The sequence below is a fragment of the Tachyglossus aculeatus genome (assembly GCF_015852505.1).
Source record: "Tachyglossus aculeatus isolate mTacAcu1 chromosome 12 unlocalized genomic scaffold, mTacAcu1.pri SUPER_6_unloc_1, whole genome shotgun sequence".
NCBI classification, from domain to species: domain Eukaryota; kingdom Metazoa; phylum Chordata; class Mammalia; order Monotremata; family Tachyglossidae; genus Tachyglossus; species Tachyglossus aculeatus.
The window spans coordinates 12014798-12032247 of record NW_024044828.1 but is presented as its reverse complement, the minus strand read 5'-3'; the positions used below and the strand labels follow the sequence as shown (position 1 = coordinate 12032247).

Genomic DNA, 17450 nt, shown 5'->3' with positions numbered 1-17450 from the left:
AAATAAATGGAATAGATATGTACAAGTAAAATAAATAAATAGAGTAATAAATATGTACAAACACATATACATATATACAGATGCTGTGGGGAAGGGAAGGAGGTAAGATGGCGGGGATGGAGAGGGGGACGAGGGGGAGAGGAAGGAGGGGGCTCAGTCTGGGAAGGCCTGCTGGAGGAGGTGAGCTCTCAGTAGGGCCTTGAAGGGAGGAAGAGAGCTAGCTTGGCGGATGGGCAGAGGGAGGGCATTCCAGGCCCGGGGGAGGACATGGGCCCTGGGTCGACTGTGAGACAGGCGAGAACGAGGCCCGGTGAGGAGATTGGGGCAGAGAAGCGGAGGGTGCGGGCTGGGCTGGAGAAGGAGAGAAGGGAGGTGAGGTAGGAGGGGGCGAGGGGATGGATGGATGGACAGCCTTGAAGCCCAGGGTGAGGAGTTTCTGCCTGATGCGTAGGTTGACTGGTAGCCACTGGAGATTTTTGAGGAGGGGAGTAACATGCCCAGAGCGTTTCTGGACAAAGACAATCCGGGCAGCGGCATGAAGTATGGATTGAAGTGGGGAGAGACACGAGGATGGGAGATCAGAGAGAAGGCTGATCGATCAATCAATCAATCGTATTTATTGAGCGCTTACTGTGTGCAGAGCACTGCACTAAGCGCTTGGGAAGTACAAGTTGGCAACTTACAGAGACGGTCCCTACCCAACAGTGGGCTCACAGTGTACAAGGGGGAGCTAAGCCCCGCCCGCCGGCGCCCGCAGGCCAAGGCCGCGCTGCGGCGACGGGGGGCGTCCGCCAGGGGGCAGCGGGGAGCCGAGCCCCGCCCGCCGGCGTCTGGTGGCCACGGCCGCCCGCCAGGGGGCAGTATCGAGCTAATCAATCAATCCATCGTATTTATTGAGCGCTTACTGTGTGCAGAGCACTGTACTAAGCGCTTGGGAAGTACAAGTTGGCAACACATAGAGACGGTCCCGACCCAACAGTGGGCTCACAGTGTGAAAGGGGCAGCTAAGCCCCGCCCGCCGGCCAAGGCCGCGGTGCAGAGACGGGGGCGTCCGCCAGGGGGCAGCGGGGAGCCGAGCCCCGCCCGCCGGCGTCTGGTGGCCACGGCCGCCCGCCAGGGGGCAGTATCGAGCTAATCAATCAATCCATCGTATTTATTGAGCGCTTACTGTGTGCAGAGCACTGTACTAAGCGCTTGGGAAGTACAAGTTGGCAACACATAGAGACAGTCCCGACCCAACAGTGGGCTCACAGTGTGAAAGGGGCAGCTAAGCCCCGCCCGCCGGCCAAGGCCGCGGTGCAGGGACGGGGGTGTCCGCCAGGCGGCAGCGGGGAGCCGAGCCCCGCCCGCCGGCGCCCGGGGGACCATGGCCGCGCTGCGGTTGCTAGGGCGCGGGGCGGTGTCGGGGCTCGGGCTGCGGCCGGGGCCTCGGACTGCGCCTGCGCCGGCCTCCGCCTGCTGCCGCCGCCGCCTCGGGGGCTCGTCGGGGCCCGTCCGGCCGACCAGCGTCCGGCAACGGGACGGCATCAGGTCAGCGGGCTGCGTGCGCATGCGCGGGCGCGCCCGGGCCCGGAGCGGCCGACCGGGAAACAGCGCCACCTAATGGCCAGAGCCCGGGCCTGCCGCTCGCCAGGCCGCGGGTTCTGGGGCCGCCCACACCACGTGACTGCCGGGTGACCTTGGCCCAGTCACGTCCCTTTTCATTCAATCAATCAATCAATCAATCAATCGTATTTATTGAGCGCTTACTGTGGGCAGAGCACTGTACTAAGCGCTTGGGAAGTACAAATTGGCAACATATAGAGACAGTCCCTACCCAACGGTGGGCTCACAGTCTAAAAGTCATTCCTATTTACGGAGCGCTTACTGTGTGCACTAAGCGCTTGGGAATCAATCAATCAATCAATCAATCGTATTTATTGAGCGCTTACTGTGGGCAGAGCACTGTACTAAGCGCTTGGGAAGTACAAGTTGGTAACATCTAGAGACGGTCCCTACCCAACAACGGGCACACAGTCTACAAGGGGGAGACAGACAACAAAACGAAACAAAACATGTAGACAGGTGTCAAAAAACGCAGAACAAATAGAATTAAAGCTATATTCTCCCTCCTCCCCCTCTCCATCCCCCCGCCTTACCTCCTTCCCTTCCCCACAGCACCTGTATATGTGTATATATGTTTGTACATATTTATTACTCTATTTCTTTTACTTGTACATATCTATTCTATTTATTTTATTTTGTTAATATGTCTGGTTTTGTTCTCTGTCTCCCCCTTCTAGACTGTGAGCCCACTGCTGGGTAGGGACTGTCTCTCTATGTTGCCGACTTGTACTTCCCAAGCGCTTAATACAGTGCTCTGCACACAGTAAGCGCTCAATAAATACGATTGATGATTGATGATGTTGGGTAGGGACTGTCTCTATATGTTGCCGACTTGTACTTCCCAAGCGCTTAGTACAGGGCTCTGCACACAGCGCTCAATAAATACAATTGATTGATTGAATTAAAGCTATATTCTCCCTCCTCCCCCCTCCATCCCCCCACCTTACCTCCTTCCCTTCCCCACAGCACCAGTATATATGTATATATGTTTGTACATATTTATTACTCTATTTATTTTACTTGGACACATCTATTCTGTTATTTTATTTTGTTAATCTGTTTGGTTTTGTTCTCTGTCTCCCCCTTCTCGACTGTGAGCCCACTGTTGGGTAGGGACTGTCTCTATATGTTGCCGACTTGTGCTTCCCAAGCGCTTAGTACAGTGCTCTGCACACAGTAAGCGCTCAATAAATACAATTGATTGATTGATCATTAACAAAGTAAATAGAATAGTAAATATGTCCAAGTAAAATAGAGTAATAAATCTCTACAAATATATATACAAGTGCTGTGGGGAGGGGAAGGAGGTAGGGCAGGGGGGATGGGGAGGAGGAGAGGCAACAGGGGGCTCAGTCTGGGAAGGCCTCCTGGAGGAGGTGAGCTCTCAGTAGGGCTTTGAAGGGAGGAAGAGAGCTAGCTTGGCAGATGTGTGGAGGGAGGGCATTCCACCTGTCCACGTGTTTTGTTTTGTTGTCGGTGTCCCCCTTCTAGACTGTGAGCCCATTGTTGGGTAGGGACCGTCTCCATATGTTGCCAACTTGTACTTCCCAAGCGCTTAGTACAGTGCTCTGCACACAGTAAGCGCTCAATAAATACGATTGAATGAATGAATGAATTCCAGGCCAGGGGGAGGACGTGGGCCTGGGGTCCATGGCAGGACAGGTGAGAATGAGACCCAGTGAGGAGGTTAGCGGTGGCAGAGGAGCGGAGGGTGCGGGCTGGGCTAGAGAAGGTAGGGACCGTCTCTATATGTTGCCAACTTGTACTTCCCAAGCGCTTAGTACAGTGCTCTGCACACAGTAAGCGCTCAATAAATACGATTGATTGATTGATTGAGAGAAGGGAGGTGAGGTACGAGGGGGCCAGGTGATGGACAGCCCTGAAGCCGAGTGAGGAGTTTTTGCTTGATTCGTAGGTTGACAGGCAGCCACTGGAGATTTCCAAGGAGGGGAGTGACATGCCCAGACCGTTTCTGGGCCTCAGTGCCCTCATCTGTAAAACGGGGAATAAGATCTGGAGCCCCAGGTGGGACAGGGACAATGTCCAGCCCAGTTATATTGGATCCACCTCAGCGCTTAGAACAGTGCCTGGCACACAGTAATAATAAAAATAATCATGATGGTCATTGTTAAGCTCTTACTATGTGCCAAGGAGCTCCCGAGGAAGCGTGGGGGAGGGAGAGGTGCTTGTAACAGCGATGCAGCACCCTAAACAATAATAATGTAATTTGTTTAGGCGCTTACTATGTGCCCAGCTCTGTTCTAAGCAATGGGATTATCAGGTTGTCCCACGTGGGGCTCACAGTCTTAATCAGAGAAGCAGCATGGCTTAGTGGACAGAACACGGTCTTGGGAGTCCAAGGACATGGGTTCTAATCCCGGCTCTGCCACTTGTCTGCTGTGTGACCTTGAGCAAGTCACTTAACTTCTCTGTGCCTCAGTTACCTAATCTGTAAAATGGGCATTAACGTGTGAGCCCCATGGACAACCTGATTACTTTGTTTCTATCCCAGTGCTTAGAACAGTGCTTGGCACATAGTAAGTGTTTAACAAATACCATTATTCTTATTAATCCCCATTTTACAGATGAGGTAACAGAGGGTCAGAGAAGTTAAGTGACTTGCCCAAAGTCACACAGCTGACAAGTGGCGGAGCCGGGATTAGAACCCATGACCTCTGACTCCCAAGCCCGTGTCTTTCCACTAAGCCACGCTAATTCTCTTCTATGCTTCCCATAGTAAGTGCTTAACAGATACCATTTTTAAAATCCCCAGTGGGACTTTCAGAGCCCTGGAGACGGTAGCACTGGGGATCGACTCTACTATGTATGGCACTCTCCCAGCTGCTTAGTGCAGTGCACACAGTCAGGGTTCAGTAAATGCCATTGATGATGAGGATGATGATAGCTAATAGCATCTTTGAGGTATGCACTGAGCAAGTATATCAGCTCAAAATGCCTTTTCTCCAACAGGGATTTTCTGTTCTTTGCAGAACTTTGAAACAGGTTCATAACTTCTGAGGTTAATAGTGATTGCGGCAGACCCAGAGCATTTAATCACTACTTTGGGGTAAATGATGTGATGCACCATTAGAAGTTTTGAAGTCTTGTCCTTCATGACTTTAGAATCCAATGTGCCAGGTTATGTTGGCCAGTCAAAAAACCCAGCAGCAGAGAAGTCAGCAGCCAAAGAGTTAATAGGATGGCAGCTTTTTTATTTGGGATAACGTACTAGAGGAGCAACGTGGCTTAGTGAGAAGCCCTGTGGCTTAGTTGATACTCTAGATATCTAGATATCTAAATAGATATTACTCTCTATTTATTTATTTATTTATTTATTTTACTTGTACCTATGTATTCTATTTATTTTATTTTGGTAGTATGTTTGGGTTTGTTCTCTGTCTCCCCCTTCTAGACTGTGAGCCCACTCTTGGGTAGGGACTGTCTCTGTATGTTGCCAGCTTGTACTTCCCAAGCGCTTAGTACAGTGCTCTGCACACAGTAAGCGCTCAATAAATACGATTGATTGATTGATTGATAGAGCACAGGCCTGGGCGTCAGGTTCTAATTCCTGTTCTGCCATTTCCCTGCTATGTGACTTTGGGCAAATCACTTAACTTCTCTGTGCCTCAGTTAACTCATCAGTAAAATGAGAATTAAGCCTTTGAGCCCTATATGGGGCATGATGGACTGTGCCCAACCCGATCAGCTTGTATCTGCCTCAGTGCTTAGTACAGTGCCTGGCACGTAGTAAGCACTTAACAAATTCCATAAACATAAGGTAAAACGAGTATTTACTTTTTTGGAAAAAGAATATTATCCTTTACCTTCAAGAAGCCAGTGTGGAACAAATGCAGTAAATGGGTACGTGTAGGAGAAAATGTTCATGGCACAATGGATAATAAATATGATACCCATTTGAAGAGGACCACAAACTGGAAATGACATCTGGGAATTGCCCATAGGTCATTATTATTCAGGGAGCATCGAAATGAATGCAGCCACCATGGTGACTCTTGGAAAACCATTTCACAAGGTGTTGGTTATTGAGGCTACAAATTGCATCGCCTTTGAGTGAGGGATAGTAAATCCATCCAAGAAAGGAAAATGCAGAAAAAGAATCAAAATGGGGAGTGACAGGAGGCTGACATCAAATAAGTGACTTTGTGATTCCCTTATCAAGCCCAATTTCTATTTTCTCTTTTAAAAGGGTGTTAATATGATATTTTTATACAAAACCACCAGGCTCACTGCAGGGGTTACTTAAATCAGTATGCAGGAAACATGTGTGATAGTTCTGTTGTAAAGTGCTCTGCACGTAGTAAGTGCTCAGTAAACACTGTTGATTGATTAAAACAGTGAACATTCAACTTTTCCTTAGGTGCTAGTTTTTCCTCATATACATTCGGCCTTTTTGCTCTAATACTATCAACAAATCTGACAGCCTGAATTATTCCATCACATAGTAAGAAAATGCCTTGAGAGATGACACATAGCTGTGTTTTGCTTTCCCTCAGAGTGGCTAATGGGAAGGAAGGTTTGGGGGATTTCCAAAATGACCTTTCTCATAACCTTATCTCAACCACAGATGAAAGAAATGAGCTAGGTTCTCTTTGGTTCAAATATTTTTGGGCATTTGATATTCACCCCACCTTCAACCCCACAGCACTTATTATGTTCACGTCTATAAATTTTATGTTATAGATTATTTTAATGTCTTTCTCCCCCACTGTGAGCTTGTTGTGGGCAGAGAACACATCTCCCAACTCTGTTCTTTTGTACTCTCCCAAGCACTTAGTACGATGCTGTGCACAAAGTCAGCACTCAATAAATACCACAGGTGATGATGATGATGGAATCACAAACATTCAGATATGCAGGTCTTTTAAACAGGAGGGAGGTGATGTGAGAATTACTATGATTCAGCTTTGCAAGGAGTTGACAATGGTGTTTTTGACAGCAGGCTCTAAGAACTCTAAGATAAAGGAAGGAAGAAACAAACAGAAACTAAAAATCATCTTTTGGAAATTCTTTTCTGTGTTTTCAGTAGCGCCGTGACTCCAGAAATGGGGAAGTAGTTACAAAATGACATGAACCAGCACCATTTTCATTCAATTCTAGAAGGCAAAAGCTGGAAAGGAAATGGCAGGGGTTCTAACTTGTTCTGACAGGTGCCTGACCCAGTAATTATACGATAAACTTCACAGGAACATTACCTTGAATAATCCCAAGAAAAGGAACGCGTTGTCACTTTCGATGCTGAACTCTCTGCGGAATGATATTCTCCATGAAGCTGAAAGCAAAGATCTGAGAGTCATTATCATTTCAGGTATTTTCTTGACATTAGGAAATATCTCTTTTTTTCTTTCTCTTTTGAGACGTAATACTCTACTCAGTAATACTCAGTGTTCTTACAAATCCCAGAAAAGGTTTCTCAGCTCTGTGGATTGACTTGTTTTCCCCTCCCATTTACTGAGGCTATTGCAGGAGTTGGGGAGAGGGAATCCACAACCTAAAAAGTGGTATGGCTTAGTGGAATAGAGCACAGGCCTGGGCATCAGAAGGTGAGTTGCCCTAAGTCACACAGCAGGTAAGTGGCAGAGCTGTGATTACAGCCCAGGTCATCTGATTCTCAGGCCCATGCTTGGTCTTTCCACTAGGCCATGCTGCTTCCCTAATAAAATAATAATGGTATTTGTTAAGCGCTTACTATGTTCTAAGTGCTGGGTTAGATACAAGGTAATCAGCTTGTCCATGTAGAGCTCACAGTCTTAGTCCCCATTTTACAGATGAGGCAACTTAGGCACAGAGAAGTTAAGTGACTTGCCCAAAGTCACACAGCTGACAAGTGGCGGGGTCAGAATTAGAACCCACGACCTCTGACTCCTGAGCCTGTGCTCGTTCCACTGAGCCACACTGCTTCTCAAATCAAAGATGGAGTCAATCAATCAGTTATATTTATTGAGTGCTTAATAATATCCATCAGTCATATTTATTGTGTGCTTACTATGCGCACTTGGGAGAGTACAGTACAACAGATGGGGTAGACCCAGTCCCTGCCCAAAACAAGCTCACAGTCTACAGGGAAAGACAGATATTAATATAGATGAATTACAGAGATATATATAAGTGCTGTGAGGCTGAGAAAGAGGGGAGAATAATGGGAGCAAATCAGGGTGGAGGAGAAGGGAATGGGAAAAGAGGAAAAGAGGGCTTAGTCAGGGAAGGCCTTTTGGAGGAGATGTGCTCCGAAGATGGGGCAAGTAACTGTTGGATATGAAGAGGGAGGACATTCCAGGCCAGAGGCAGGACATGGGCAAGAGGTCGGCTGTTACTGCTGTTACTACTTCTAACAACAGAAATGATCGTGCATGCTCTGTTGAGTGATGTGGTAGTCTTCTCCTTTTGCTACTCTTAATGTGTCTCCCCACTTTAACCACCTCCTGACTCCAGGCCTGATGAGGCAAGGAAATTCAGAAGAACACAGACGCTTTCATTGTTTGCCCAGCTTGGGACTTTCTGCCTTCTAGGCAGCCAGACTGCCCTCTCTGTCAGTCAGTGCTAAATCAAATGGCCTTTGAAAAGTCTAGGGACTGTATTTTGAGTTGCCAGAGCCAAGAGGGTCAAAAATTGAATGAACTTCCTAAGTGAGCCATTTTCATTTCTTTTTCTTCTTCTCTTGGACATGGATGCAGCTGAGGGGCCTGTGTTTTCTTCTGGGCATGATTTAAAGGAGTTTACAGATGAGCAAGGCCAAGATTACCACAAGGAAGTATTTCAGACCTGTTCTGAGGTAAGGCCGTCAAATACCCTGCACGGCAAGTCTAGAAAAGGCATAACATCTGTCTAATTTTCTTTGATAAATTATTTCACCTAAGTATCTTTCTCCCATATTGTTCAGAGCACAACGCAGGCAGTTCCTTTCCCTCACAACTCAGAGGTCAGAAGAGGACAGAGGTGGGGTTCTTTATTTTATGGGCTAGGAAATCAAGGCGCAGAGCGGTTAAATGATTTGGAGGAGACTATCTAGTAAATTAGAGGTGCAGCTGGGCCTTTTAGCTCCTGGGCCACATTCTATCCATCAGACCTTTCAGCCAGAACCTCTGGAAACTTTATATGCCATTAGTACCATACAGAACAGCTTGTCAGAGATGAGTGCCAGAGTCATGTATATTACCCACCGGAGGACAGTGGGCTGCGCTTCCTTCCTTTTGGTAACTGCCCCTCCTCCACTGTTGAGGTTAACTGTAAATCGTAGATAAGCAAATCTGTGGTTGGGAAGGGTAATCATGAGATTAATTGCCATACCTTGACTTTGTATAACACCAGAATTAAATCTAGTGCTAAATCCCAAAGACTACATCCCCTTTCCTGACCGACTTTTGCAAAAACCGTTGTCCTTTGATTTCTTAGCACCTTTCACTCAAAAAACCTCCAATCAATTAATCAGTGATATGTATTGAGTGCTTTGCTGTGTGCAGGATATTGTACTAAGCACTTGGAAGAGTACAGTACAACAGAGTGGTAGACACGTTCCACTCCATCTCACCCACTTCCTCATTTATCCTCCCAGGGTCTCTGGGAGCGGTGGATGTTACTGACCCCAATTTACCTATGAAAAAATTGAGTCCCAGAAAATAAAGCATCCTGCTTATAGGTGAGCCTTGCCAAAATGGCCATTAGCAAAGCTGTGACTAGAACCCAGGCTTTCTGACTTCTAGGCCAATGTGCTTTCTCCTAGATTGTAAGGCCTCTTCCACAGTGAATTTATCTGAATTTCACCCCAGCTTTCTTCCCCTGCCTACTCTGGTGATTGCACTAAAAAACTGTAAGGTGGGTAAACAAGCTGGCAGGAAGAGGAAGAGTGGGGGGAATGACAAAGGGATCAAATATTAAGATGTTTACCATCGAAAAAGCATTGTCTGTACCCCGAACATAAACCAGAATCCAGATTTAGATATCAGGGAAATCAGGGAATCGAACTTCAAGTGATTCAATCCCCTCAGATCGTGTTCATAGTCTCATAACTGGTTGAAAAACTAAGCAAAGAGCCAGTTTATAACCGTAAACCTAAACCTTTTGCAATAGAATGGGGGCTGAAATGTATTAATGACTTTAATGCTATTCTAAAGGAAATCAAGCTATGTTGGATGGCTACTGACACCATAAACTTGCAGTTAATTTCAATTTCCAGTTGTAATAAACAGGAAGACTGGAACAGAATGAGCGAGGCGTGACATTGTTGAGTTCATGCATAATCAGATTTGATTCACGAATGTAAAAATCGAGAAAGTGCCTGCATTTTTACGTTGCTATTTTTTCCCAGCTATTTATCAAGGCTTATTATACTCTCATTGAAATCAGGAGAAAATCAGTGGGAAAATGTGGGCTCTTAGGATTGGGTCGACTCCAATCAATCAGCGGTACAGTGTTTACAAGACTGGTAGACACGTTCTCTGCCCACGAAGAGCTTTCAGTCTAGAGGGGGAGACAGACATTAATATAAATAAATAATGAATATGGGTTATTCAGGTTGTTAGCTGAATATCAACAAATTTTGAAATGCCTGCCCTTTGTGCAGAGCACTTTACTAAGCGATTGGAAGAGTACAGCACAACAATATAATAGACACATTCCCACCCCACAGTGGACTTACAGTCTGGAGGAGGAATCAAACAGAAGCATTTGCATTGCTTCTTTTTCTTCCCCCAGCTTTAATGAAGGAAGTTTTGAGGTATTCATTTTCTAAAAAGTCACAGGCAGACATTTCATAACTTAAGAGATCTGGTTACAAAAAAGTAGTGCCTTGAGATAAGCTCTGGTAAATAACAAAGATTGGTTTCCTAGGGATCCCACCTAGACAAGAAAATGAGAAACTTAGATTTGGTCAACTTTCAATCTCTGTGTCTCCTGGAAAGCAGCAACATTGTCCCATATGGTTGCCAAAGCAGCAACATGTTTTTGACATCTGAGGAGAAAGATGATAGGGGAGACAAACTGAGTGCTTCTAAGAGCTGAAAAAACAATTTGGGCAGTCTTACCTGGTAATACCCTGGCACAAAGTCTTTGTCCCATGGATCAGTGTTCAAATAGATAATTCCGTTTTCAAGACTGTCATCAGTCAGTGAAGATTGACCTTAGACATATGAAGAAATAGCTTTATATGCAATTACTCATTTGGTGCCAAACTTTTGACTCGTCCATTTTTCAAAGGTGTACCGGCTATGTACTTTAAACAGAAATGGAACAGGTGGGCTACTTGGAAAGGTAGGCAGAAATTGAGCTTATACATTCACCCCCCTGTGAATCGCCATGTGCATTACAGCCTATGTTGGTGTGGAATGTGAGTCTGGGCTTTGGAGGTGACAAAGGAACCTGTCCACTTCATGGAGGAGTCAGGGAAATAATCACTTGCAACATGGTCTTTTTGAAATAAATCATCCCCAGTTCTTTGATTTTGTTCAACGATGGCATTTGCTTTACCTGACTCTTAGTGGAAGTCATTGTCTGTGCTTGGACCTCTGCAGGTCATGAAAATCATCCAGAATCACCCGGTCCCAGTCATTGCCAAGGTGAATGGCTTAGCCACCGCTGCAGGTTGTCAGCTGGTTGCGAGTTGTGACATTGCGGTGGCGAGTGAAAAATCCCGCTTCGCGACTCCTGGGGTGAACATTGGGCTGTTTTGCTCCACTCCTGCAGTGGCCCTGGGGAGGGCAGTGCCCAAGAAGGTAAAAAGGAACCCCTATTCCCCCCCATCCCCTAGGGGCTTACAGTCTAATGGTGGGGAGGCCAGCAGATCAAAATTATTTGGCAAGAGTGGGAGAAGGAGGAAGGAAAATGATATAACAGATGGTAGTACAAGTGTGTTGGGATGAGGTGGCTGAATACCTAATTGAATATACCTTCAGACAGAAAGGTTAAGGATAAAATACTTAGGTGTTAAAGGTGGCAGCTGGGCCAAAGCAAGTTGAGATGTTGGAGTCAATTGGGGAAAGTTTCCCGAGAAGAAGAAATTTTAGGAGGGCTTTAATGGTGAGGAGAACTATATCTGAGGGAATTGAAGAGGGATGGAGTTTCAAGCACCAAGCTGATAAGAACAACAGCTTGGTCCAGTGGCTAGAGCACAGGCCTGGGAGTCAGAAGGACCTGGGTTCTAATCCCAGCTCTACCACTTGTCTGCTGTGTGACCTTGGGCAAGTTATTTAACTTTGCTGTGCCTCAGTTACCTCATCTGTAATACAGGGATGAAAACTGTGAGCCCCATATGGGACATGGTTAGCATCCACCCTGATGGGCTTGTATCTACTCCAGTGCTTAGTGCAATGTATTACACATAGTAAGCACTTAACAAATACCATTTAAAGCCCCCCCAGAAAAACAGGTTCAAAATCTTGTCATGTAATAGCTAGACTACTGTTTAAGCCTCCTCACTGGCCTCCCAATTGGTCAATCAATCAATAGTACTTATTAAGTACTTACTGAGTGCAGAGCACTGTTCTGAGCACTTGGGAGAGTGTAAAATAACACAGTTGGTAGACATGTTCCCTCCCCACGATGAGCTTACAGTTGAGAGGGGAAGACAGACATAAATATAAATAAATAATTTACATATATGTACGCAAGTTCTGTGGGGTTGAGGGTCGGGGGTGAATATCCAGAGTCCAAAGGGTTCATATCCAAATGTATAAATGAAGCAGGTGGGAGAGAGAGTTGGGGAAAAGAGGACTTAATCAGGGAAGGCCCCTTGGGGATGTGACCTTAATATTAAAAGAGAAGCAGTATGGCATAATGAATAGAGCACGGACCTGGGAGTAAGAAGGTCATGGGTTCTAATTCCGGCTCTGCCACTTCTCTACTGTGTGGCCTTGGGCAAATCACTTCACTTTTCTGGGCCTCTGTTCCCTCATCTGTACTGGGAGCCCCACATGGGACAGGGACTGCATCCAACCCAATTGGCATGTATCCACTCCAGCGCTTAGTACAGTGCCAGGCACATAGTAAGCACTTAACAAATACCACAGTTATTATCATTATTATTATTATTGTTAACAACAATAATAATAATAATGTCTTGAAGATGGGAAGAGTGGTGGTCCGGTGTATATGGAGGGAGACAGTGTCCCACGCCAGAGGGAGGATGTGAGAAAGAGGTCAGTGGCAAGATAGACAATATCAGTGCACAGTGAACAATAAATAATAATAATGGCATTTATTAAGTGCTTACTATGTGCAAAGCACTGTTCTAAGCGCTGGGGAGGTTACAGGGTGATCAGGTTGTCCCACGGGGGGCTCACAGTCTTAATCCCCATTTTACAGATGAGGTAACTGAGGCCCAGAGAAGTTAAGTGACTTGCCCAAAGTCACAAAGCTGACAATTGGCGGAGGCAGGATTTGAACCAATGACCTCAGACCCCAAAGCCTGTGCTCTTTCCACTGAGCCACGCTGACAAGCTGACACTAAAGGAGTGAAGCCTTCTGAGATGTAACCCCTTGGGCTATCATGTGATGAGAGGGTGGGGATTAAGGGAAAAGAACAATGTTGAAATCAAAGTAGCTTACACTCAAATAAATGACCTTGTCAAGGACACACTCAGAATGGAGTTGTGGGGAGAGGGGAATTAGTTATAATGTCTTGGCCAAATTCCAATCTGGGTTCATTAATTCGGATTCCCTAAAAGCCCCATGTCACTGGATTTGGCTACCGTCTTCTCTTGAGCCTAGGGAGTTGCTTTTCCCTAACTGACAGTCTAGACAGTTAATGTAAATTGACTTTGTTAATCTTGAATTGCATCAGGTTCATTTAGTATTGCTTTTTACTCAGGGTGGAATAGAAAAACTAATTTTAGGTAATGGGGCTTGGTAAAGGCTAATGAGAAAAAAAAAATCAAAGCAGAGATAACAGGAAACACAGCAGGGGGAAAATAATATTTGCACAGTAGATCTTTGACCTGTGTCCGGACAGGTTGTTCGTAGCAAAACAACCCAACCCCAGAGATGGATTTAGAGAGAAATGGATTCAGCAAACACAGACAAGTAAAATAAATGTGTTCATTTCTCATCCAAACACATACACAGACAGACACATACCAAAAAACTTGGTGAGTCGGAGGACAATACAATCCAAAAATCTCTTCCAGAAGGAAAAGCCATTCCTGAATGGGATTTAAAAAAATATTCCTGCCTTTGTTGTAGTTTGGGTCGTTTGAGTGAATATCCAGTGCCCTCTGCTGCTCAAAAAGGAAAAGCTTGTCAGCTGTAGTGTTCCAGCCCCAGAACCAGGAACCAAAGCCTCCCGGGATTAGATACTGTTACTTCCAAATCCAGTTGAAGCAGGACAGCTGTGATGGAAATTCTAGTCTTAAACCAGGTTTTTCTTCATCAAAAATGGTTTCACAGCAGCATGTGAGAGGGACTGTGTACCTTCTCAGATTCTCCCATCCCTAAAATAAGAATAAGCAGTTTGCCATAGGAGGAACTGGGTTTTACTGAATTAAAACCTGTAATTCTGAGCCCACCATACTGTCCAGGACTGTCCAGTCTAGGAAGAATCAATGGTAATCCCTCCTGTGCTCAGTGTCAGCTAACAGCCACTCTATCTTCCTTATCTGCTGTAATGTTTCACCTAAGCAAAGAGTATTTTTCAATCAATAAGAATTTTGATAATATTTTCAATCACTATACTAAGCTCTTGGGAGAATACAGTACAACTGAGTTGGTCAACACATTCCCTGCCCACAATGAGCTATTCAAAAGGATCTCCCCAAGCTGTGTCTTTCCAAAACATCCTATTTTACCATTCCACTGTATTGTATGAGGGTAACATGTTTTGCACTCATTCATTAGCTAAGCCTTTCAGTGACCCAGAGCTGTAATCCCTCTTATCTGTTTTCCCCATGAAGAGAATGGAAAGCCAAGTGACAATACTTGAGAGTCTTTTGGAGACGAAGGGGCAAAGCTAGGAATGTAGCTCAGTCCCCGTCCTGTGCTCAGTCTGCTGTATCACATCGCAGCTCTCAAAGGCCTCTTGCCGAGAACAACTTGTGGCATCTGGGATCCTTGTAGCTGTAGTGCCAGAATATGCCAGGTAGGGGAATTTTTATAAATCTGTAATGGAAGTTATAAAGGGGGAGAACACAGACAAAGAGGCCCAGGGGAGAGAACAGACACATAAAGGAGTTGGAAAGCCAAGGGTAAGAAAGACGACAAGCAATAAAAGGAATTAGTGCCTAAGGAAAAATCATGATGCCACATTCCAAATACCTGCCGGATGGGAATAAGTGCCTTCCCTGGTCAGATGGAAACAGCCTTAAAATGAGGGTGTGTTTGGAATTTTAAGTCTACCTACCCTCCCCAGAGTTTTTGGTATCATTTCCACCATTTCTCATATATCATGTGGGAGGCTTTCAAATTTTAAAGGGAATGATATTTTGTGCTTTGAAATTTATCAATCTAACAACACTCCAGTTGGGACTGCAAAATCATAATGCTATCCTTATCATTAATATAGTATTTGTTAAGCATTTATTAAGTGTCAAGAACTGTTCTAAGCACTGGAGTAGATACATGATAATCAGGTGGGATACAGCCCCTGTCCCAGATGAGGCTCACAGTCTAAGTAGGAAGGAGAACAGGTATTGAATCCACATTTTACATGCGAGGAAACTGAGGCACAGAGAAGTTAAGTGGCTTGCCCAAGGTCACACAGCAAGCAATTGGCAGAACCGGGATTCAAACCTAGGTCTTCTGACGCCCTGGCCCATTCTCTATCCACTAGGTCATGCTGTTTCTGGGGGCCCAAAGTGGTAAGCACTGATCCCAAATTCTGACAGAATGAGGGAGGCTGAACAGGGACAAGTGATCTCCATGAGACAACTGTTGATTTAGATTCCAAACTATTGAAGAAATGTTAAAGGCCCTCACTGTCCCAGCCATTCAGGATGTTAAGGAGTGGCCACCACTAAAGCCAACACAGGAATTCTGCGAGGGCTAGTGGAAAGAGCACAAAATCTGAGGATCAGGTCAGCTGTGACGCCTGAGGCAAGCCTTTTAACCTATCTGGGGCTCAGTTTCCTCATCCCTTAGCCATGTTTATGAGGACAAAGTGAGATAATTGCTGTGAAAGTGCTTTGGAAAAAATACAAGCTTACTACAAATCCACGGTATTCTCTCTTCCTTCACTCACTCACCCTAAACCCCAGGCCCTGGTAGGTTCAAAATACCAGTCTTCTTTTTTAATGGTATTCAAGTGCCTGGCACTATACTAAGCGCTGGGGTAGATAAAAGTTAATCAGGTTGGACTCACTCCAAGTTCCATATGGGGCTCACAGTCTTGATCCCCATTTTAAAGATGAGGGAACTGAGGCACGGAGAAGTTAAGTAACCTGCCCAAGGTAACATAGCACACCAGTGGCGGAGCCGGGATTAAAATCCAGGTCCTTCTAACTTCCAGGCACATGCTGTATCCACCAGGCCACATTGCTTCCCAACAGGCTGCCAATTCCTGCCCAGCCTTGCTAGTTCTCTTCCAGTATGTGTCTCCTGAGCACATGTGGGCTCGCCTTTTTATCAGTAGACCTATAAGCCATCCCAGTGATGCAGTGTTGTGGGAGAACAGGGGCCTCTCTCACAGCAGAAGCTGTGGGTCCGTCTACCTATGAACCTCCCCAGCAAAGTCCACGGGAAAGCTAAGAGATTAAGGTAGTACCAAAGAAAGTGCCCTATTTAATAGCCCAGCTCTTTCCTCCCCTCAGGTGGCCTTAGAGATGCTGTTCACCGGAGAGCCAATCTCCGCCCAGGATGCCTTGCTGCATGGATTGCTCAGCAAGGTGGTCCCAGAAGAAGAGTTGGAGGAAGAGACCATGAGAATCGCCCTTAAGATCTGCGCATCGAGTCGCTCTGTGGTGGCCCTGGGCAAGGCCATCTTCTACAGGCAAATGGCTGAGGACCTGGGGACGGCCTACCGCCTGACCTCCCGGGCTATGGTGGACAACCTGGGCATGCAGGATGGCAAGGAAGGGATCCAAGCTTTCATCCAGAAGCGCAAGCCCGTGTGGTCCCATTCCTGGGCTAGAGACCCGGGAAGCCCGTCGGCTAATCCAAAGGGCTTCTGAATAAAGGAGGAAGTTTTCCCCCTGCCCACTCTCCCCAGCTGAGGTTGCAATTTTCCTCTGAATCTGAAAGGCTAAAAGTTAATGGAGTGAGACTTACAGATAAACAATAAAATGAAGTGTCTGGTTATTGACTACACAATGTTCTGTGTGCTTTTACAAAACTTTGGACTCGACCCGGCTCAGATGATTTATGATATTATTAAATGAAAGGAAACAGCACCACGGGGAAAGGATGAGGCTCAAAATGAGGGAAAATCACTGTTGGCTATTTATTGAGTCGGTGGGCCACAGCATTCAGAAAGACCCACAAAATGCTCACTGACGCCAAGAAGGGTGTTAAAAATCAAGTGAAAAAAATGGTTTGGTCACTGTGGTTTGTTCACACTTGGAGTCTTGTGTGATGTCCTGGTCACCATAGTTTAAGAAAAACACCCTGGGTCTGGCTCCCGTATCCAGACCGTAAGCTCCTTGTGGGTAGGGAATGTGTCTGCCAACTCTATTGTATCGTACTTACCCAAGCCCCTAGTGCAGTGCTCAACAAATACCACTGATTGATTGATAACAGCTGGAAAAGAAACGGGGAAAGGTAACCAAAAGGATAGGAAGTGGAGCAATTTAACCTTAAACCAAGGTTAATTGAAAAGATGGGGATTCCAGTCTGGAAAGGCAAAAGCTGAGAGGACCATGATTGACATCTACAAAACCACAAAGGGTGTATTCATGGCAAACATGGAACTA

At 45.8% G+C, this 17450-nt stretch overlaps 1 protein-coding gene across 1 annotated transcript; it reads left to right on the top strand.

The window, feature by feature from the left end:
* The first annotated feature begins 1366 nt into the window (after window positions 1-1366).
* On the top strand, window positions 1367-16846 carry ECHDC3 (enoyl-CoA hydratase domain containing 3). The gene is made up of 5 exons (XM_038741369.1): window positions 1367-1530; window positions 6810-6931; window positions 8298-8395; window positions 11130-11330; window positions 16353-16846. The coding sequence occupies exons 1-5, from the start codon at window positions 1367-1369 to the stop codon at window positions 16710-16712; spliced, it is 945 nt and encodes a 314-aa protein (XP_038597297.1). The 3' UTR covers window positions 16713-16846.
* The last annotated feature ends 604 nt before the right edge of the window (window positions 16847-17450 follow it).